This window comes from Halichoeres trimaculatus, unplaced genomic scaffold (assembly GCF_033239565.1).
Source record: "Halichoeres trimaculatus isolate MK-OKI-2021-1 unplaced genomic scaffold, fHalTri1.1 fHalTri1_scaffold_23, whole genome shotgun sequence".
NCBI classification, from domain to species: domain Eukaryota; kingdom Metazoa; phylum Chordata; class Actinopteri; order Labriformes; family Labridae; genus Halichoeres; species Halichoeres trimaculatus.
In genome coordinates, this window is record NW_027437201.1 from 21,723,613 (window position 1) to 21,747,270 (window position 23,658).

Here is a 23,658-nt window from a genome sequence, read left to right on the forward strand (position 1 = left end):
ATTTTTGAAATTTCAGAATTTCTTGGCATTTTTTTCCTAATTGTTAAAAATAAAAAACTCAGATATCGCATATGCAATCTCATTCATAAAAAAAAAGTTTTTTGTTTTCTTCAGTGTTTTGTCTTATTGCTTCTTTTACAATGTCAATCAGATTCATAATAACTTTTTGTTGTTTGGAGATATTTGTTGTTTCTTTGGACATTAAGTTCAAGGATTTTTTGATGTCTTCTTTTCTTTTTACTTGTACCCATCTCTACTTTGAGCCAATTCTGTGTTTCACTGAAGTAAATCTCTCAAATCCAGCTCATAACCCGCAGCTCTTCCTGTTTTCTGCTTCATATCTTACTGCACTGGATTTTCAGTTCATGGTCCTTGTCCATCATTGTTTGATGAAAGCCCCTTGAGGTTACCAAGGCAACAGTTGAATCTCTTCTTCAATCTGTCTTCCTCAACGTGGTTCAGAGATGCTCCAGCGCTGACCTCGGAGTTACATTTGTCTAATTCGGCACATCATCGACGAATGAATCCTGAGCATCGACTTGTTGAACAAAGACCCCGCGGAGCTGCTTCAGTCTCCTCACACAGGGACAAAAAGGGAATCCTCTCATTTGGGAAAGACTCTAAAAGTCTTTTTTCACATTCTTCTTGAACAGGAGTGTGTCGACTAGGTGTAAAGGAGGGTGACAAAGGGAAAGTCTGGGAACTGTGCCATGTTCGAGGTGGCCTGGGCCCAATCCATTAGGAGAAATACAGCAGTTACCAACAGCTTCATAAAGTCAGCAGAGCCGCTCCGAGCCAAGACACCACAACACATCCTTCCTGCCTGCAAGAAAGCGAAACATCTGGTGCAGTTATGCTGCTCAAACAGGCAGAGGCGGTGTTTGTCACCGAGCCTCTGTCGGCGTTAAAATCTCACGTTAGAGGAAACGAAGCGACGTGAGCTGAAGTCATCCTTCCTACCATCACCTCAGTCTGCTTCTCCTCCTGAGGAGTTCAGATTTACGTCTTCCTCCCCTTCATCGCCATTGTCCTGAGGAGGAGGAGGAGGAGGAGGAGGAGGGGTCACTGCGGATTTGCTCTGAAAGAAAACATCTTTAAAAGAGGATTTCAGAGCGAAGGCCGCCCACATGAGCACTAACAAGTTCCTTTTCATCAATCATACGTTCAGGGCCTGCTCCCTGCATGGTCGTCTCTTTATTCGGCCTCAGATTAACACATAAAGAGCCTTTGTGCTGCTCTTACTTATAATGAACTATTGTGCTGAGGATTCTGCTCTCACATTATTGGAGTAGCTGTATCCTCCGGAGCTCATTGGGGGATCAGCGAACCGTCAAAACACTTAGATTCAATTTGGTGCAGATTTTCATGTGTGCAGGGGGTTGGTGTGTGCTTAATTGTGCAGCAGTGCATAGATGTGCCAGTGTTTATAATTAGCACGGAGATGTAAAGGGTTGCCAAGCAGTCTGCGGCCGTCTCCGTGTCGCTATCAGTGTTTTATTTTGGTCCCTCCTCGTCTCAAACCCTGAATTAACACAATAATCACATGGTTTGGATTTCACTGTGTGTTTGGAGCTCTCGTCTTGTTTACACTGTGTGGGCTTATGTGTGTCTGTCACTAACAGACTAGACATGCATGCCTGCGCGTGTGTGTGTGTGTGTGAGTGTGTGTGTGTGGTGGTAGTAAGCGCAGAGCCGCAGTGGAGCCCATCCCCTGCTCCCGCTCCCTGAAGCCTGACTTGTAGTGAGGAAAGGGAGCCGCAGCCCACGACCACTCCTTCAGCGCCTCCCATTGGAGGAGAGAAGCCACCTCCCTCCCCTGCCTCATCGGTATGCAGGCGGCGCAGTGTGTGTGTGACGGAGAGGGAGGGAGAGAGGCAGCAGCCAGTGCAATGGGATAGAGGAGCGCGAGGAGGAGGAGGAGGAGAGTGAATGAGAAGCTGCTGGATCTGCCTTCGCCTGCGTGCCCTGCCTGTCGTCTGCTGAAGCCCGGGGTTTTTTCATCAGCGCCACGCCGCCACCGCCGCCACCGCCGCTGCTGCACCGGCACAGAGAGGAGACACGGGGGTCTGCGTCCAGCGTTTGCACCAACACGGACACACAGGGACTGATCCACGGCGAGGAAAGGAAGCACGAGACCAGCTCGCCAGGCTTTCTCCATCACCAGGAGGGGGGACGCAGCACCTACAGGAAGGGGGGGCCTGACGCGACCATTTAGGCTGCTCCATCAACCAAACCCCCTCCACCTTATCCCAACCTCACCCACACGGCCACCACCACTCCTCTCTTGCTCCTCCCTATGTCCTTGTCCTCGGCGGCTCCTCTCACCTCCCTGGCCAGTATATGGATAGAAGCTCCCTGTTTCAGCTCATACAAGAGCAGGTAAGCCAGCCAGCCAGCCAGCCAGCCAGCCAGCAGGCGGGCAGGCAAGCCGCGACAGGTTTCTATGGTTACGGGGCTCTCGACCACCTCGCCATCTATCCAGGGACTGAGACGTGGTTGGAGGCTGGGGGTGAGAGCTGGTGTCAGGATTGCGCTTGTTTGTTTGTTTGTTTGTTTGGTGCAAGAAAATTGAGAAGGTGAGACGAGACGGCGGACGCGAGCATCATGGAGCCACGCTGGCCCCGAGAATGTGAGGTCAGATCATGAGCCGGAGGAGGGGGGGCGTCATGTCATGGTGTATGGGAGGAGGGAGGTGGGGGTGTGTGCGTTGAGAGAGATGGATGAATGAGTAGATTTAGCTTTTAACTCAGTCGTGTGTTTGTGTGAGGGGTACGTGAATCCTCGACCTCGTTTTTTTGGGGATTGCAGATTTTTTCACCTCCAGGAGTCGCGTCCTGAAAACACTCAGCATTTGCCATTTCCAGGCCAGTGGAAGATGTATTTCTCGACATCTGTTTCTTCCAATCTTTGCCCAAACCGCTCTTCCCCTTGTCTGCTCAGATCCATCTTTGAGTCGAGCTTTGGTCCGTCTCTGCTTCCTGGAGACATGTGGCGTTGCTCAGCTCGATTTCAAGCTTTGTGTTTACCTCGTGGTTTCTAATGAGTCTTGTCTCCTGAAGATGAACCGCTCTCCTGGGGGTTTGTGCTGATTGACAGATAGCTTGAGCCATCATTCTGCCCAGGAGCGAGGAATCGATTATCTGCTGCTGGGTTTCAGGGGTCACGAGCGGCCCATCAGAAACACATTGATCAACAGAAACCAGGAGCCTTTGGGGAACCGTGTGTGTGTGTGTCCGTGTGTGATCATTTTTGTGAATGTGTTTCCGTTACGAGAGGTGGAAGCCCGTGTGGGTTGAGTGAGGAGATGCTCTGTGGTCACACCAGTGAGTCAGTTACTGTAAAAGCACTTCAGTTACAACGACTACTTAGCAAAAACACAGATTCCCTGATGGTAACACTTTAACGTGCGATCAGAGAGGCTGATTCATCAGTGTCCGTTTCCTGACGGAGCGAGTCAAAGGCTGCCAGCATGTTGGTATAGACAGGCCACTGCGTCCTCATTTAGCTCGGGTCTAGACCAAACCTGACAGGCTGACGACAGGCTTTTTCCACCTTGGGGACTCCATACGGCGACCTTTGATTTGGGAAAGGTCCCTCTAATTAAACTCGAATGAAGTCGAAGTCTGCCAGCAGCTTTCTGGACGGCGAACAGGCAAAGCTTGTTTTTTAACAGAGCCGGCTGCCTGCATCAACATCGGGGCCCTTTCTTCTCATCCTGATCCAGGAAAACACTTTGCAGAGCCTGCCCACTCTCTCCTCTCCAGCTCTGCCCTCCAGATCTGATTCGTCACAATCTATTTTCAACGAGCTTCTGGAGGCCTCTTGTAATGACCACAGTGTCCCGGCAGCCTCTGATGACTGAGGGAGCAAGTGGAGGTCAAGAGCTTAGCTTGAGGTCATCTGAGGTATTTATGATAACAGAGTCCCAGGCCTGTGAAGGGACACTTCTCAGTGATCTCAGTCTCATCTGTCGCCGTGGAGACAATGATATAAAGTCTGATGCGTAAACAAACCTTTCACCATAGACTGTTTATAGAGTGGACAGCGTGGCCCCGCCATTTATCATTGTACGGTTTTGAAGCCAAAATTCCCCTGTCACAGGCGCAGCTATGGGTAGCAATTGCAGCCTGAGTCTGCGCAGTAGAGACTGTGAGGGATTCTGGGAGAATCTGAGTGGAGCCAGGTGACAAAAAAATACAATTTTTTGTCTTTTGAGAGTCTAATCACTTCCTGACTCTGCCTCCCGACATATCTTACAATCCCCGAAAAAATACACGAGAACGTCATCTGTCAATCATCGTTAAACGTGACGTAATTCCTCGTTTTTAACCTCTAATAACTAACGAAAATAAACTATTGAGAAAAAAAGAGGCATGAATACAAGACAGCCAAATAATATCTTCAAATCACTACAACAATCAGACGTGAGAAACATTTCTACGAGGAGTATTAATTTTTTAAAGTTTGACCACAGCCCATCTGGAATGACTGGGGAGATAGATTTTCTAACCTTTACTGCAGCCAGCCACCAGGGGGAGCAGTTTTTGTGGAGACCTTACTTTGAGCCGAGCAAGCGGACGTCCATTTTTTTAACAGTCTATGGCTGAGACCAGCAGACATTACTCAAGGCAAAATAAGTCTGACGTTGAGTAAGTCCTCCTCGCCAGAAGATGGCGCTACTTACTACAGTTTGACACCACAGCAAATATGCATCAGATCCAAGCGGTAACCTCCGGCTTAAGAATATGAGACAAAGCTGAAGTGCTAAAATCTGCTGTCTTCGAGTGTCCACTTGAGGCTTGCTCCGGGAGTACCATTAGTCATATAAAAGCCAAGCCAAAAAAAGCCGTTTTCAAAGCAGAGATTTACCTTTTTACAGCCTGGTTCAAAAAACCGTCTCCTGTCTGAGTTGTTAATTTTACTATCGGGGGTTGAAACTTTTTCTAACTCGGCCGTCAGAGGCACAGCTCAGGGTCACGTGACCAACAGGCGCCCTATAGCTGTAAAAGAAGCCCTTGCCACTACCAATATGGCCGCTATAGCCGATCTGCTTCAATTTCTGTTTCAGAAACAGACAGGTGACGTTGGTGAGACTAGGTCCATGTTTTATACAGTCTATGGTCAGATCCTGCTCAGACGAGATGAACAAACCAGGGAGAGTTAACGATTTAAGTGCTTTATTTCAAAAAATTACTTACACTCTAACAGTTGTTTGTTTTGTTTTACACTTTTTAAAATTTCTTTACAACACATTTTAAATTCAGAGAGAGTTGTTTCTGTTTTATTTTGGACTTAATGTCAGAGTGACTGTGCTGTCTTTGCTCAAAATGATCTGTCACTGTTCATAGAAATTGTTTTCATCAAAAGTACCGGTGGTCTCAGTACTCAGTACTAGTATCGGTCTGAAAAAATGGGGAATCAAACATCCCTAGTTCTTTGTCTACCTGCTGTTGGTTTAAGTCTTTTCTGCATAACCTGAGTCAGGAACAGCCATTAGGTGTGAGATGAAAAAAAATCATGGAAGGTGAATTGAAGGTGCTACTTGCCAAAGTTGAGGCACGCAAGAATGTTTTTTTATTTGGCACACCATCCTCCAGCATCAGTGGGAGCAGTGGCTCAAAAAGTGAGTATGCACTATATGCAATGCATAGGGCTAAGCTAGAGGGGGCGCCAAAGCGATGGGGGAGAAATTATTTCGAGTCTGCGTCTTCCGTTTTTGACAGCTGTTTATGTGAACGATACGATCGATAACAGAGGCACAGAGCTATAAAGATAGTAAGAATAAGAGTCACTGATAAGCGAGCCCCGTTCCTGCGTGCTTGTTTGTGGAGCGCGAGCATTTTCTTTCCGTAGTCAGTCAAAGATGGACAGACAGAGAAGAAAGGCACAGAACAGAAAATGTAAGAGGGAGAAGGAAAAAGATTAAGTAGAAATAAAAAAAAGTTTTTCAAAATGGTTGAAAGACAGTCTGTAAGTTCTGTCAGTGTATGAAAAAGAGGCTTGTACATATTAAGGTTAGCTAAAGCTGCTACGAACTAAACTGTACTGTACTGAACATGCCCGCCAATAGACGTGCAGACGTAATTAGAGCGAGAAAATTACTATTTAATAACTATTACTGCGAGATGTGCTCCATGGAAAAGGTGAGGATGCGTACGACAGTCAGGAAGTGAAGAGACACTGCACATTTCCACGGCCGTTTCCTACTCGATACGTCTGAATGTTGCTGTGAAAAAGAGTGTACGCTACATGTTTTGTGTGTACGTACTCTTCGTACTTCAGGTCTTTACTTTTAGTTTAGTATAAAGTCATCAAAGCATGTGTTGGTAGTTTTGGCTTCATCTATCACAGAAGTAAAACTTCTGAAGTCTGTCTGGATCATGTCTCCGTGCTAGCTTACGCAGACATTCTTCATCACTTCTACTTCCTGGTTTCCTGAGTCGGTACCTGGAATGTCCTAAAGCGGCTGTTGTTGTGGTTTAACAGAAACTCAGACGTTAACTAACCGACTAATTCAAAAGAAGGGAAATATTTGGGAAATAATCAAAGGAATTACACAGATCTGTTCCTCTTTTCATTGGGGTTGTAGATTATTTTGGCAGTAGCTCCTTTCCCAGAGGTGGGGGTCCACTACAGCCTGAAAACAACTTGTGACCAACATTTTCGTGAGAATTTCTTGAACCAGTGAGTAATTATGCTCCAAACCAGTGAAGGGGACTATGTGTAACCCCTTTGGTTTGTCCAACACCTGAATGAAAAGACCTGTCCCTAATCCAGAATCTACTTCAATCAGACAAACACTGGATTTCAGTGACGTCCACTCTGACACCGTGGGGTTCCCCGGAGTTTCAGACAGAGAAACATGAGTTTATTAGTCTTTGTCTGCAGGAGGTCACAGGCTGTTTCTGGACTTTGCAGCGACACTGCAAAAAAAGGATTTCCTATCGTTTTTTTTTGTCTTTTTTTAAAGTAGAAACATGTTTTTAGACTTAAAATGAGGGACTTTCACCTGAGCACAGCTCTATTTATATCCCCCTCACAGAGACGTGTGTTACTGAGTACGTTTCTGACATATTCATGGCATGTGGAGAGAATAAAGCGTTTCCATACCGCCTTCCTTTCATCATTTTCTGATGCTAATTTGCATTGAGCTGTATTTGAAAAAGCCTCTGGCTGTTTGTTCTCTGCTTGAGCGCCAGGAAACCGTATTGGACGCTTGTTTGCATCAAGGAAATTCCCTTGGCGTCTCTCCTAGGTTTCCTCCATTCGAAGGAGACGGTGGTTTGGGCTCTTATGGCCGTCACATGGCCAAGACGCTCTGGTGTGATCACCACAGAGTCAGCGGCAGAGTTTTATCTAATGCAATGCAAATACGCCGTGTAAACGCTGCTGCCCTCTGCAGATACACGACCCTGCCGGCGCTCCACGCTGTTGCTCACAGAGACAGGAGGAGTCTGTAGACCTGGCTCGGTGCCACGGGGTTAGCGCCGGGTCTCCAAAACTGGGAATGCTCCAGTGCTGGTGGAGCCTTCCCACCTCGGAGAAGTGAGTCACGTTTTTCCAGAGGGTGAATTCTGTTCATTCAGCAGCAGAAACTCACCTTTAAAAACCTTTAACATCCAACGTTGATGAACTCTGATGATACAAAGTGTTTATGTTCGTTTTGAGCAGTCTGCTAAATCCATTTACTCGACTCTGCTGTTGATTTGTCGACTTATTCATGGTGTCCATGTGTCATTTCTAAGAATTCAGGATTTTTCACTAGCGGATTTGAACCTTTAAGGCTTCAGGTCTGAATCCCCGCCCCCCTTCATCTGTCTCTGTTCTTGCTGTGCTGGTTTTTCCTGAAAGGTTTCCTCAGCCCCCTGTGGGCCTGATCAGTCAGTCCCGGGTTCACCTGGAGTCACGGGCTGAAGGTAATGGAGGTCTCGAGGGTTAACGCTGAGATTATTTCCCTGCAGTCAGCATCCCTCTTCATCCTCCTCTTCCTCCTCACAGCTGTCTGTCCTCACTCTGCCACCTTCCATCGATACTCTCCAGCTCCGCCTCCTCACACCAACACCTTCCCTCCATCTTTTAACCTCCGTGCTCTCCTCTCATTGGTCGCTTTCCCTCCATCTGCGTCCTGTTTTAGCATCAGCTCTGCTCCCTTCCCATCCTTTCATCCCTCCTTTACCCTTCACCCCTTTTTGTCCTGTCGAACGCCGGCGCATCGGGGTAAAAAAGGGAGGGGTGACACGCAGTAACCATAGCAACACATGCAGCTTGTCAAAGTGTCGCCCTCGCAGTGTTGGATCGCTTCAATAACTACCTCCCTGCTTCCTGCTTCCTCCTCTTCTCCCCAGATCCTCTCCTCACGCCAGCTCTCATTCACCTCCAGCTCGTCATCTCTCTAATTGATAACCCTAATTGGCTACAAGAGCCAATCCCCCGCCCCGGTGTATCCTCCACAGGCCGTGTCCCCTGTGTGATGTTCCTCCTGAATAAGGTCAGGGCGACAGGAATCTGTGCAGTGAGACAGCTCAGCGTCAGCACCACGTATGGTTCCCTCTCCGTGCGTTCGCCGCCGCTGTACGTGTAGTGATGTGCTGACATATGGAGGCTGACAGTAATCAGACGTCCCCAGCGCCGCTCTCTGTTCCCCCCGTCAGCCGGGCTGAGCCAGGAGCACATTAGAATCTGATCTATGTCCCCGTCTGTGGCGAGTGAAGGCAGAGCGCTGGAGTGTGTCACAGCCCGTCCTGATAGAAGAAGAAGAAGAAGAGGAGGAGGACTCACTGCGGGTTATGCAGAGAAATAACCGACAGTGGCGAGGCATTTTTATCCCCAGTGTTTCATTTCTGTCTGCCTCTGTTCTCCTCCTTCTGCTGCTCCTTTTTTTCCTCCTCCTCCTCCAACTTTCCCCTCTCTGCTGTCGTTTTTCACTTTCTCTGCTCCTTTTATTCCCCTCATGTCATCCTGGGACGTTTCATATGTAAAAAGCCCATTTCTGCAGGATTTTACTCAGAAAGCCTCGGGGGAAACAGGGCTGGGTTTTAACAAACGTCCATGGTACACACAGTTAAAGGGATTATCTAAAAATAGACTTGGCTTTTCTGCTTTTCTTTCCCGTCTTGGCTTTTTTATTTATTTATTTTTTTTATGATTTCAGCTTCATATGCGTTGAGCAGTGTCAGGCAAATGACTTTAAAAAATTAAGTAGTTTCAGTTACTCGTTACTTTTTCTGAATCACTCCTTCATAAATGTATTTAGTTACCAGGAAAGTAACTCTTGCGCTACTTTCTTTGAAAAACATTTTGAGCAGGTTTTGCTCTCAGTTCATGTCTGTTCTTGTTTTTTCCATCTCTGACATTGAAGTGGCGTCTGTTTACTCCCATCCTGAAAACGCAAGTTTTAACCCCACAGACCGCTCAGCACTCGCTCATTATAAATCTGCAGCTCCTGTCCTGTGTCTGGCTGAGCGATCCAGGTCAGATAGACCTGCCAACTCTCCTGATTTAGGAGGGATCCTCTCACTTTTTAACCCTGTCTCCAAATATGGGGACTCGAGTCGTGCTTTAGTCGCACAAACAGACTTCAGACTCGACTCTGACTCGTATTTTGGGACTCGTGAACAATCATTATGTTTTGAGGAAACTCTGAAGAGCTTAATGTGATTTCGTCCTGTTTTTTAGTGGTAACCATGGTAACCACTTTAAGAATTGGGTGTGTGCCCAGTGGCGAAAGATCTGGATCAAAGATGCTGAATTCACCACCTTAAATTTTATCTCACTCCTAAAAACTCATCTGGATAGAATCAACTAATCAGTCTTAATGCTGTATGCTAATAGGCAGGAGTGATAATGATACAGTAAATGCTTTGAATGTTTTTCAAGTTTTTACACAGCACAACAACCCCATTTGACCAAAACTAGACCAATAAAACACAATGTATAAAATCACAATCAATAAAAAAAAATAGTTACTTAAAACAAATAATAAATTTCAAACAGCAGATAGATAAAAAGACAAAAAGCAGAATTAAAAAAAAAGCCACAATAAATGAAAGCAAAATGAAAATGTCTCACCTAACCTGTATTAAAAGCCATTGCAGAAAGGTCTTAAGAAGTGGTTTAAAGGTCTCAATAGTCTGTGCAGTCATGATATTTAGAGGCAGTAGATCAGACAGCAGCCAATGACAAAAGCACAGAAGACTTGTTTTCTAGAGTTGACTCAGACTCGTGACCAAAGACTTGAGACTTGGAAATTTTAGAAATTTTAAAACTTTAAAGGTCGGCAAAAATTAACAAAATTTTAAAAATTGGTAAAAATTTCAAAAACTTTTGAATTTTTTTTTTTCTAAAATTTTAAAAGATTGGAAATGTAAAAAAAATTGCGAAAATTTAAATAAATGTTGATGATAAAAAAATTTAAAATAACTTTGATTTTCCATAATTTGCAAAAAAAAAAAAACATTAAAAAAAATCAAAAATTTAAAAATTTGCAAAAATTGAAAAAATAAATAAATAAATAAATTTCATAAACTGCAAAAATTTTATTTTTTTTGAAAGAACATGTGAATATGATAACTTATTGGTATTACTCAACTCATCAGTTTCTGTTGTTTGCTAATGTCTTGTCACAATCAAGCATGTATATTGAGCCAGCACGTTGACATTTAAAAGAAATTTATCAACACAGTCAAAATCTGATCAGATGAGCAGGTTACAGGTTCGTCTTGGTACAGCGCGCATTTTGTGGCATTTCCACTGACTTATCCCGGGACAGATCCCCAAATAACCCTAGACAAGCCGTCCCACTTTTTGGCACCCTTTCATATGGAAGGTGGATCTACAAAACTGCAGACCGTTGATTGGTCAAAAGAATCATCACTTCCTGTGTGACAGCGGCTGTATTTCTCCTGGCGGCACACAGACTTCTCTGAAACAAATCTTGATTGTTCTTTGAATCAAAGAGCTACATGAAAATCACAGAGAGGACGAAATGCTGCATGTCTTCCATCGTTGCTCTTTGTTTCCTGTGTCGCGTTTTTCTTCTTCGTTGGATTTATTAGGGGGGTAAACTGAATTGCGCTGCTACGGTGTCACACTATTGTTAAACAGCTGCGTCTTTCGGCATCCGGCTTCCACGCCGCCTACCACAAGAGGGCACAGTTTGCTGTGGAGTTAGTTTGATCCAAAGACGCTGCGTGAGATCCTCTCTGACTGAGGTTACACAGACGCTCACAGGTAGCTGTGTGATATTAGTTGCTGAAAAGTTGACTTAAGCATCAGCTCTTTGTTAAAGACGTGTCAACATGATTGTATGGCGTAATGGCGTTATAACGTTTGATATAAAAATTAATTAGATTGTTTGTGTTTGTTCAGACTCTCGGTTCATATTAGTTAAAAGCATTTCCTTGGTAAAGAGCTGTAGAAGTATCACTCACAGGTAAAACTCACAAAACCACTTAAACGCGTCAAACCAGCGGTGGGAAAACACTCGAGTGAGTCGAGCATCATCAAAATAAAGCCATTAGCGCCTGCTTCTGCTGGGCTCTCCCTGGTGAATAAAAGCACAAGTGTTCATGGGATTGAAAAAAAGACTAAATGGAAACGTAGCGATGCTCGTGAAACAACAACACGACAATAAAAAGAAACGTAGCAAAGCAGAGACACCCACTCAGATTTATCTTTCTGCTCCTCAGCGGAGCTTTAAGCTTCGAGCCTCCTGCAGAACAGACCGACAGCGTCTTAGTCGCCCTCCTCACGCCGCAGATGAAACGCCTTTGTCTCAGCATGCTGGGTCCAGACCGAGGCGGCCTAGTCGGAGGTTTTCTCCTCTTGGACTCATGACCCGCACAGTGATGATCCAGCACGACTGACTCCACACTGACGCAACATCTGAAAGGCGCTGCTCCTCCCCAGGGCAACGAGGGGCTGTTGGTTTACTATCTGCAGCCTAATGAGGCCGTGTTGGCGTTCAGGAAACGCTGAAACGAGAGGCGGTGAAGGGCTCTTCCCATGTGGTCTCTGTGTGCTGCTGCAGTTTGTCCTCAGGCCTCGATTCACAAACACAATTAGACCAACGCAGGAGAGCCGGCGTGAGGAATTAGCGCCTGATTTCTGTGTGATCAGACACATTATAGAGGAGAAGGTAGAGGAAGGAAGATCCTGTGAGTGGGAGAAGCTGCCGCCCAAAAAACCTTGGATCACTCTAACCAAGCAGAGACACACACCCTGTACTTTACAAGCCATTTTTAACCGGGTGCTATTTCAGACAACTGCACTCAGCCCTTTTTTTTTATGACGCTCTCCTGCTTAAATCAATTACGGGGAGCAGCAGTGGCACACACACATCAGCAGTAATAACCCACGGGGCTGCGGGGCTCAGCGAGCCAGTGGTGATTATAAAAACCACGCTGACTCCGAGCTGTGACCGGGAATGGAGGCACGCAGTCAAATGAAGCATCCACTCAGAAACAAAGAGTGAAAAGTCAGCCTGGTTTAAAGAGAGGGTCTCCTCTGTTTGTGTGTGTGTGTGTGTGTGTGTGGAAACTGCAGGTCTGTGCAGTTATTAGACCGACATGTCTCCTCTTCTCCAAACCTTCCTGCTGTTTACTCCACAGACCTGCTCCTTTAATGAGGTTGAATGAGGCTTTTTTCCAAAGACATTATGGAGGCAACACGGCTTAATTAACGCTGGTGTGACTGTCTGAGCTGCTGCCTTCTTCTCTGTACCTCTCATTTGTCTTTACGAGCATCCATCGTGTGTGAGTGTGTGTGTGTAAGTGTGTGTGTATGTGTCTCAGCTGTCTGTTACAGTTGCGTTCTCCCTCAGGGCGCGCTGACACTTCATCTCCGCGGCGATGCTAATTAAAAAATCAGGATGCAGAACAGAAACATCATGTTTGATTTGACTCTTATCAGCGTGCAGATCTTTTTTTTTTTTTTTTAATCATCAGCAGCGATCTGAGAGATGATTTAAGGGAAGGGCGGTATGGAAAATATATCATACCACGATTTTATCAATTTTTTTAATTTACAGCAGTGATCTGCAATTTTACCTCAGCTCACCTGGATTAAAGTCATTCAAGAGCAACAAAATCTAGGCTACTTTATCTTCCCTATAAAAACAATAAAGTGTGTAAAACTCTTTACGTAGTTAAAATCTAGTGACTAATTATCTAAACACAAAGAATTCATCAAATTGTACATGTGAGGGCTAAGTTTCGTATTCTAAAGAAATATGCAAATCAAATCCAATCCACTTTATTTAAAAAAGCACATTTTAAAAAACAATAAAGTTGACCTAAGTGCTGCTCAGTAAAAAACAAAGAAGGAAATCAGTGGAAAAAATGAAATGAATTAAAACAAGTCATAAAAACAAAAGGGTTAAGAAATTATGCAATAACTGAAAAAAAATAAAAATAAAAAAAAATATGCAAAAATTTCCCAGAAGAAATGAATTCAAATAATTTGCAAAAAAAATGAAAAAAAGAAAAAAATAATAATAATAATTAATGATTATTTGATTTAATAAATTTGCAAACAAATATTTTTTTTAATTTCTGAATTTTGAAAAAATAAAAAAATAATAATTTCAAATATTTGCAAAATTAAAAAAAAAATGTGCAAAAATTTATCAAAGAAAGGAGTTAAAATAATTTACAATAATTGAAAAAATGTAATAATAAATAACAAGTTAATTTAATAATTTGATTTTTGATTTCTAAATTATGCAAAAATTAAAAAATGTAATTTCAAATTTATGAAAAATTAAAAAAAAATATGTGCAACAATTTCAAACAATTTTGAAATTTTAAAAATTTGCTAAATTAAAAAAAAGAAAGATTACAGTCATTTCTAAAAATATTCAAAATTTTGATTTTAATGCAATTAATCAGGTGGTTAAAAGGGTTCATTGATTTTCTATCAGGAGCACAAACTTTCCTGTCGCAAACTTTGCAAATGAACAAAGTTAGCGTAAGTTCATGCAGGACACGGAAGTCATAAGCCCAGCTGTGATCAGCTGACAGGCTGATGTTCAATCTCTAACCCCTCTTAACCAATCACAGCACATGGATAGTGTGTCTTACAATAAGGCAGTGTATTTGAAAAAAATTTTTGGCTATGGCTGTGCACAGGTACGCAGACGTATGGCGCAGACAGCACAGCCAGGGTTAGTGTGTGCACTCATCACATCACACGCCTCTAGCTGATTTTATTTTCTATTTCCAGCTGGACCCAGAGAACACCGGTTTCATCCCCGTGGAGAACTTCACCAGCTTGGTGGAGCATCATGAGCTGCAGTTGGACCCATCCAAGCTGGACATGCTGTTAGCCCTGGTCCAGAGCAATGAAGAGGGACAGGTGTGCTACCAGGAGCTCATCGAGTTGGTGAGTGCACCTTTTGGGACTTTTATTCTGGAGGCGTAAAGAGCCACACATTTCCACACGTTTTTTTTTTTTCACTCTGTTTCAGAAAAGGTTACAGAATTGATTCAGACAGAGCAGGCCGAGCGCTGCCGAGCTGGAAATTGACTCAACCATTCAGGTTGTTGTCCTGCAAAAAAAGAGGATCAATCTTCCAGTTAATGTGTCTGTAAATCCACACACTTAACCTCACAGCAGCTACGAGAAAACACCCACACCGAGCTGACGGAGGCTGCGTTACAGCTACACATTTCATCCGTCTGACTTTTATTTTCAAAGCCAATTATATTCTGAGAGAATTAACATATAGAAGAGTCGAACAGGATCAATCATACCTGGAGTGTTGTTATATCCTCTGTTTCGAACACGCTCCTCCTCTTCCTCCTTTTTGAAACTCATTCATGAACACCTGCCTGTGGCTCCTGGCGCTCTAACAGGTATAAGCACCAAGATTAATTCAGTGCAATGCAATCCCTGGCAAATTTTCCCGTCCTTAGGCTCATTTCCTCCTCTCTGGCTTTCTGTCTCTGTTTATCTGTCTCAGTTTCTTTATCTCCCCGCCTCGCCCTCGCATTGTGCTGCGTGACGCTGCCTCAGTGTGGAGTAGCTGCTCCCTCAGCGCAGCCTCACCTTTACTCAGGATGTGAAAACACACAGAGACACTTCAGGATAAAGATATCACGCTTTGAGAAGCCGCACAAACACAATGGTTTTCTAATTGATAACTCGTGTGCGGAGATTTCGTTTTTACTCAGCTCATGCTGCGCAGAGAGAAGTGAGATGATGTTGAACGTTACAGAGACGCTAATGAATACTAATGTGGGACTTCCTGATTTGACTGCAGAAAAAAAACAGTTTAATTTCTCTGTTGGCGTTTACTTTAAACTGTAGCAGTGTTTCTTAAAGCTGCTGTGAGGAGGATCTGTTTACATGTGACTGCAGCGCCACCTTCTGGCCTGGAATCCCCACACACCGTCATTAATTACTTAAAGTGTTTGTGTGATTGTTTTGGAATTAAACAGAGATCAGATCAAAACAAATTTCTCTGATCAAGTCAACTTTTTGTTGTTTAAGCTGGTTATATTTAGCACTATCAGCAGCCTGGTGCTCTGACGGATCTGGAGGCTAACATGACAACAAGCTAACTGTCAGTTAGTAGTTATAAGTAGTTTAGTAGCCCTCCATATTAAGCTCAGCTGGCAGCCCGGTGCTGTGAGACGTGTCTATAATGTGAAACGTCTATGAGTCCTGGTAACTGTTTTAGCCTTTAGCTTGTGTTGTAGCCAGAAGCTTGCGTTTTAATCTTTTGCTTGTGTTTCACCCTTAAGCCCCTGTTTTAGCATTAAGCCTCTGTTTTAGCATTAAGCCTCTGTTTTAGCCTTAGCCTCTGTTTTAGCCTTTAACCCCTGTTAAAGCCTCAAGCTTGTGTTTCAGCTGTAAGCGTATGTTTTAGCTTTTAGCTTGTTTTATAAACTCCGGCTTGACTTTAGCTTGTCTTTTACTCTTTGGCTTGTGTAATAGCCTATAGCTTGTGTTTTAGCCTTTAGCTTGTATTTTAGCCTTTGGCCCCTGTTTTAGCCTTTAGCTTTAATTTAACTCTTAAGCTTGTATTTTGTCCTTGAGCCCCTGTTTGAGCCTTTCAACCCCGTTTTACCCTTAAGCTTGTATAATAGCCTTTATGTTTCAGCCTAGTTTGTATCTTGGCCTTCGGCCCCTGTTTTAGCCTTTAGCTTGTATTTTGGCCTTTAGCTTGAATTTTATCCTTAAGCCCCTGTTTCAACTTTAAGGTTGTGTTATAGCCATTAGTTTGTGTTTCAGCCTTTAGCTTGTATTTGTCCTTAAGCCCCTGTTGTAGCCTTTAGCTTGTGTTTTAGCCTTTAACTTGTTTTTTTTGTTTTTTTTGCCGTAAGCTTGTACTTTAGCCTTTAGCTTGTATTTTGTCCTTAAGCCCCTGTTTTAGCCTTAAGCTTGTATTATTTACTCTTTAGCTTGCCTTTTATCAGTTAGCTTGTATCTTACTCTTTAGCTTGTGTAACAGCCTATAGCTTGTGTTTTACCCTTAAGCTTGTGTTATCACCTTTGGTTTGTGTTTTAGCCTTTAGCTTGTATCTTGGTCTTCAGCCCCTATTTTAGCCTTAGCTTGGATTTTATCCTTTAGCTTGTATTTTATCCTTAAGCACCTGTTTTAACTTTTAGCTTATATTATAGCTATTAGTTTGTGTTTCAGCCTTTGGCTTGTATTTTAGCCTTTTGCCCCTGTTTTAGCCTTTAACCCCTTTTGTAGCCTTTAGCTCGTGTTTTAGCCTTAAGCTTGTATTTCATCCTTTAGCTTGTACTTTGTCCTTAAGCACCTGTTTTAGCCTTAAGCTTGTATTTTTACTCTTTAGCTTGTGTTTTAGCCTTTAGCTTGTGTTTTAGCCTTAAGCTTGTATTCTAGCCTTAAGCTTGTATTTTACTCTTTAGCTTGTGTTTTAGCCTTTAGGTTGTAATTTATCTTTTGGCCCCTGTTTTGGCCTTAAGTATGGTTTAGTCTTTAGCTTGTTTTATAATCTGTAGTTTGTGCTTTAGCCTTTAGCTCGTGCTCTATTGGTGTGTACCCAGAAGTCAGAATTTCCGAGTTCTGAATGGGAACACCCAACAGGAATGTCCCAAGGTTGAAATTTCCAATTTTTAGGTCAGAGCCTGAGTTCCCAGTAGGACATTTCGACTTCAGGTGTAAACAGTCATTAAGCTCCTGTTATATTATTATTTTAGAATTTCTGACTCGTGTTTGTCGCAATAAATCAGCCGTATATATGGTATTATTTGTTGTTTATATACAGAAATATTGCTGTTGTCGCAAGTTTTTCCGACTTAGCAACTGGAACGCTAACCACGGAGATGACGTGACTCCCACTCCCGACTTCCCAGTTCAGAGCACAAATAGAGCGCACCACAACTCTGTTTAAACTTCTTCATCCAGCGTGGTGTTGTCATAGAAACTTGGACTTGTCGTAAATCAATCCTGTCCTCTAAACCCGTCTCTTCCAACTTCCACGTCTCTTTCATTCGTCGCTCCTCCTGAGTTAGGTGGGAGGGAGAGGAGAAAAAAACTCTGCCTCGTCTCTGACAGCGTGAGGGAGACACTTAAAATTACCCATCAGGCAAATGCAAATTGCCTTCGATTAGCTGAGCGTTGCTGGTAGCAGGCAGTAATGTGAGGTAATTTAAAAAAGCCGAGCCTCACACAGATATCGAGCCCTGGTCTAAAGATCCGTCTGATCCACCAACATACGCTCCCCGTGCCCTCGCTGCTGCTGCTGCTGCTGCATGCATATCATCCATACACAAACGCTTTCAGCTCTGTTATTATTAATTAATGCAGCCACCCACTTCCTGTGTGTCTGTCTCACTACTCCTCTCTGTTTGATGTACACACACACACACGCACAGAGTCTCAGACGCAGACAGACTCTCATTCATACACATGAGAGCTGCCGGTACAGATTTGCTGACTAATTTAGAAGATAGTCCAATGTGTATCTGGCCTCCCGTCGTGTGGCATGTGATGCGTGAGCGTGTCTGTGGCGAGCTCCAGGCTGCCACTGGAAGAGTGCCGCGTGGAGTAGCGTGACATTTTCATCCACAACACCGTCCAACGCCGGCAGCTTTTTCTCTCTCCTCCTTTGTCCTTTCTCTCTGCCTTTGACCTTTGACTTTTGTCGTTTTCGCCCGAGTCTCCGTCTCTAACTCTGAAGACTTCTTTCAGCTGGAATCTGGTTTTCTGTTTTGCATCTCAGGCAGGTTTATCAGTGAGTCTCCACGGTGACAGATAACCACTGTGTTCTGACTTGAACAGCTCAGAGCCTATTTCAGCCCAACGCCTCTGGTCTGGCGTCCGTATTGATTTGTGGTCCAGCCTGATTAGAAGATCTAAGCCAGGGGTCTGCAGCCTTTACTTTCACAGGAGCCATTTTGCTTCAGCTCACTTAGGTTCAAGTCATTCCAGAGCCACAAAATCTACTTTATCTTCACAATAAAGACAATAAAGTGAATTGAATTCTATACATAGTTGAAATTTGGTGAATAATTACAAGACAAGAAGTTTTTTGAGTTGTTATATTTAACATGTGATATCTTTCTATCTATATCTATATCTTTCTATATCTAGTTTTTTGTTTCTTTAAGAAATGTGTAAATTTTCAAAACATTTGCAATTCAAAATATTTTGAAAAAAACTGAAAATAAAAAAAAAAATCCGAAACTTTGAAAAAAATTAAACAAACAAGAATTTTAAATAATTTTGAAAAATTAAAAAAAGGAAAATGGAAAAGAATTTCAATTAAACATCCTTTTTTTTAATTCAATTAGCATAAATGAAAAAAAATAAAATTTCAAACTTTGCAAAAAAAAATTGATTTGTTGTGAAAAAAAATAAAACTGATACAAAAAATACAATTTTATTAAATGAGCAAAAAATCTCAAAAAAAGAAATTTAGAAGGTTTGCAAAAAATAAAATAAGTAATTAAATAAATAGTTTAAAAAAAAAATTAAAAAGAAAATTGGAAAAATTGCAATTTAAAATATTTCTTTATTCAATTAGCAAAAAATGGCTCTTTCTAAACTGTAAAGATTTTTCTAAAAAATTGTAATTCAAAAAAATGCAAAATTTAAAAAAAGGCAAAAATTTTAATAATTTTAAAATGCCAAAAATAAAAAAAAATGGCAGTAAAAGCTCTAAAATTTGCAAAATATTAGAAAAAAATGCAATTAAAAATATGCAAAAATTATTTTGAAATGACAAAAATTTGCAAAAAAAAATTGAAAACTTGTCTTAATTTGCAAATGTTTGAATTTGATAACATACGCTGATAACATCACTCAACTGACATTTCTGGTTGTTTGCTAATGTCTTGCAAGATATCAATCACGTAATTAATCCGGCGCGTTGTCAGTGAAATGAATCCATCCACACAGAATTAAAATCTGTATTTTCTTCCAGATTAGTCTTTTTGTAGATGTAGTTATCTTCCCAGGGCTGTAAAACTTGAGGTTAGCCACAGGTGCATGGAAAGTTGGTGGGCTGTTGATGTTGTAGGAGGTGAAGTAGAGCGGTGGCAGGCTTTATTGACAGATGGGATGAAGGTTTAGTTCAACTAAATGTTAACACAGGTTGAGGACCGTTGGTCTTAGCGCCCTGCAGAGCATTAAACGGACAAACCAATGTGCAGATATGTGTTTGCACTGCTCCGTGTCGTCTTGTGAAGCTTCCAGCCCACAATCTGCCTCCCTCCCTCTGAGCCGAGTCTGAGCAGGTTTTCACGTTTTCTCTGATTTGTTGTTCTGCATCTTTTCAGCACAGCCGAGAATCTGCGACTGCTTCTCTCGACCCCAGTGGGTGTAAATGTTTGAATCACACCGCCAGGCAACAGCTTCTCTGGTGTCTGAGCATGTGTGTATCTGTGTGTGTGTGTGTGTGTGTGTGTGTAAGTACAAGACTGTGTCTGACATCGTTTTTTGCTCAACCAGTCTTTCATGCAGGGCGATCTTAGCCGGAGAACTCCATCAGTTCAGCCAGCGGGGTGAATAAGTAAGCTCTGCTAAAACCTCTCCAGAGGGAACTGAACACACACACACACACACACACTCACACTCACACACACTCAGAGTGTAGTTCCTCAAAATTCCACCCAGCAAGAAAAGTAGAGCACCTCAAACCCACAGTGACACATTTCCACGTTTCCACACGGACGTTTTGTCGACGCAGGAGGTGGAGACACACCTAAAGCGTTGAATTTGCGTTTCTTGGAGCTGGTGTTGGTGTTCCTGGGTTAAACTGGGACACCAGCGGCGTAGAGATATTCCTACGTGTGTATCGATTTCTTCAGAGAGCGCCTCGCTCAGATCCACCAGCTGTGGAGCTGAAGAAGTGTGTCATTGTTTTCCTTCGGGTGGTAATTTGGCTAATGTACGCAGATCCAAAATGGCTGCCACGGTTAATTACACGGGTGGAGGGTGTGTTTCAGAGATTACGGCGGGGGGTTTGTCTTTGTTCAGAGGAACTTGAATATCGTCGTCTTCAGAAACGCTGAGACTTTGGTCACGTCTGCCGCGGCGTCGCAGGATGGAGCACTTACAGCGAGCAGGATGAACTCCAGCTCCACTCTGAGTCAAGAGACACTCTGCAAGTTGTTGACACTCAGTGTTTTAAAGTTTTCAAGTCATTCCAAGTCACATTAAGCTCCCAGAGTGCTTCACTCTCCAGGGACGCAGACGGTACCTATCAGCATCACATCCCACACCAGACTCCAGTCAAGGCTCTCTGTTTTAGACAGCTTCTCCGCTCAAAGTGATGCACTCTGCTTAAGTGTCCTGACGTGAAGGTTTGGTGTTTTTTTTCCCCTTTCTGCGACTTTTAGCACCACAATGATTAAACCATGAAGGCAGGCGGGTGGGCGGCGAGCGGCGAGCAGGCGGTGGAGGGAAAACTGCAGCTGGGAGAAGAAGGTGGACTCACATTTTAAAAGGATTTGGGGGAGAGGAAGAACACAAGTATCTGGGTCAGGGTAGAATGAGGCTGAGATCTGTGGTGATTCAGTCTGTGCTCAGAGAGGAGGAGAGGAGAGGAGAGGCGCGCCGCTCGTCTGACTGACGATTAGATCCTGACACTGTTAGTCTGCTGGCTGTGAATCACAATCAAAGCCTGATTAATTAGTGCAGCCTGTTAATGTTCTGCTAATGCTTCAATATTTAGAAATCCCTGCACACAGTGGCTCAACTCCAAAAACATACAGTTAAAACCAGAAGCTTACACACAGTGGGGAAAATACGTATTGAACACGCTAACTGAGACTCATCTAATACTTAGTGGAGAAGCCTTTGTTTGCAATGTTCAGTTGGATTGAAGTCAGGTGATTGACTAGGCCATTCTAACAGATTGATTTTCTTTTTTTGAAACCATTTGAGAGTCAACTTTGCCGTGTGCTTTGGATGGTTGTCCTGCTGGAAGGTCCAGCCACGTCTCATCTTCATCATCCTGGTGGATGGCAGCAGATTCATATCAAGAATTTCCCCATACATGGCTCCATTCATTGCTCCGTCAGTTATATGAAGTTTGCCAACACCATGAGATGAGAAACAACCCCATGCCATGATGCTTCCACCTCCAAACTTCACTGTTGGTGTAGTGTTTTTTGGCTGATGTGCAGAGCCATTTCTCCTCCAAACATGGTCTGTAGTATGACAGCCCAAAAGTTCAGTTTTGGTCTCATCTGACCAGACAACATTCTCCCAGTATTCTACAGGCTTGTCAAGATGCTGTTTAGCAAACTTTAAACCAGCTTCAACATGCCTTTTCTTGAGGAATGGAGTCTTGTGGGCTGAACGTCCATAGAGGCCATGGTGGTGGAGTGCATTGCTTATTGTTTTCTCTGTAACAATTGTACCTGCTGCCTCCAAGTCTTTCTGGAGCCCTTTCAGGGTGGTCCTTGGCTGGTTGAGTCCTCTTCTGACTATCTTTCTGACTCCCTGGTCAGAAATCTTCAAGGAGCTCCTGTGCGTGGCCTGTTGATGGTAAGGTGGTGCTTCTTCCACTTGTGAATAATGGCCCCAACGGTGCTGACTGGAATATTCAGGTGCTTTGATATAAGTCTGTAACCAGTTCCATTCTGATGCTGAGCAACAATCAGGTTGTGAATGTCTTCAGAGAGCTCTTTGCCTTTACCCATCATGAGGTGTGTGGTATTTAACTGCTTGGTGAAAAAACACCTTTTTTATAGGACCATCAATTTGCTCTAGCCCAGCTGATGTTGGTTTGCACTAATTGGAAGTTGAAGTAATAATTACTGACAGATTTCAGGTGGTATGGTGCATTTCCTTGCCAAAGTATACAGCCTTTCCATGGTGTGTTCAATACTTTTTTCCTGTGTTATCGTACTTAATTCACCATAATCATTATTTATGGACCTGAACGTTGTGATTTCTTTTCACGTGTGGATTATTTGAGTTAATACCAATGTCTGGGAGAAATTTTGTTTGAATTGCAGCTTTGGAAATAAATGTGATGAGAAAAAGTTGATGCGTTCAATACTTATTTTCCCCACTGTACACGATATAAAAAGGCCCATAACCTTTTTCTTTCTCATTATCCAGCATTAAATCAAATTAAACTTTACCTGTTTTTGGTCAGTTAGGATTACCAAAATTATTTCTATTTGCTAAATGCCAGAATAATAAGGGAGATCATTTTTTAGACAATTTTTTATTAAATATGATGTGGAAACCCTTGTTTTTGAGGGAACATGGGCCGTGTGACTTCACTCAGATCATCGCCTCTGATGTATTTTTAGAAGTTAGGGGACCTACAGGCTGATTGCATGAAGCAATTTACATTTAGAGAGCTGTTTATAAAAATAAAAACATGGTCATCGGTTTCCCCACCAATAGGAAATGGAACGCCATGAGTGCAGATTGTGACCTGCCTGTTTTTGCTCTCCGCTCTCTGCACCAACACCTGTAAATGTTTCCACATTCACTCTGAGCAAATTCCGGTTTGTTTGACGCGCTGATGTCTGAACGGCCTGTGAACCACATTTTTACAATCGTCACTAATGAGCAGCGAGCTGTGAGGTCCGGACCGTGTGGTGCTGCTAATTAATCCATCAAGGACGATTGACCAGAGCTGAAAGCAGCATGGATGGCAGGCAACATGCAGCTAGCAAGAGGAGGACACACACACACACACACACAGAACAGGCACACACACACACTGCTGACGGCTGTCCCTGAAGGAGAACACTATCTTTGTCTCTGCGCTCTTAGCCTTAGCATCAATAATTCCCTGGAAGACGTTGCTTTGTCAAGGAACTTCCACCGGAGCCGATGCTAAAGGTTTTCCTCTTCTTTCATCATTTCATGTGGTACCTCGCTCTGCCGCTGCTCCCCCCGCCTCACTTTTCTGCAGCTTATGTGTGCATTATTGTGTATCCGCAGCCTCTCTCCTGTCATCACTTCAAAGGGTTGCTAATGCCCATTTTAGCGGCAGCGGGCCTGCATGTCAGAGGAGGCGAAGCAGAGTGACAGCTACGCTCAGCCGTGTCTCCTGGGAATGAATTTTCACACAGTGCTATGAATGAACAGGGAGGAGAGCTGTGCGTGGTGCAGGCTGGAGGAGAAGCAGGTGTTATAGAGCCAAACGGGTCAGACTTCACTTCTTATAAGCTCAGGGGTCTGCAACCTTTACTTTCTTAGGAGACATTTTTCCT

General features: G+C 43.3%; 1 protein-coding gene across 2 annotated transcripts in view; it reads left to right on the top strand.

Moving 5' to 3' along the window:
• The first annotated feature begins 2,024 nt into the window (after nt 1–2,024).
• Nucleotides 2,025–23,658, top strand: part of rhbdl1 (rhomboid, veinlet-like 1 (Drosophila)) — a 64,861-nt gene continuing 43,227 nt past the window's right edge. Inside the window, exons 1-2 of one of the 2 annotated variants that reach the window (XM_074662514.1) lie at nt 2,025–2,379; nt 14,221–14,379. In XM_074662514.1, coding sequence (XP_074518615.1) covers nt 2,341–2,379; nt 14,221–14,379 — 198 coding nt within the window. In that variant the 5' untranslated portion in view covers nt 2,025–2,340. Of the gene's footprint in view, nt 2,380–2,505; nt 2,635–14,220; nt 14,380–23,658 lie in introns of those variants that run through there. The other variant, XM_074662515.1, reaches the window with a different exon arrangement.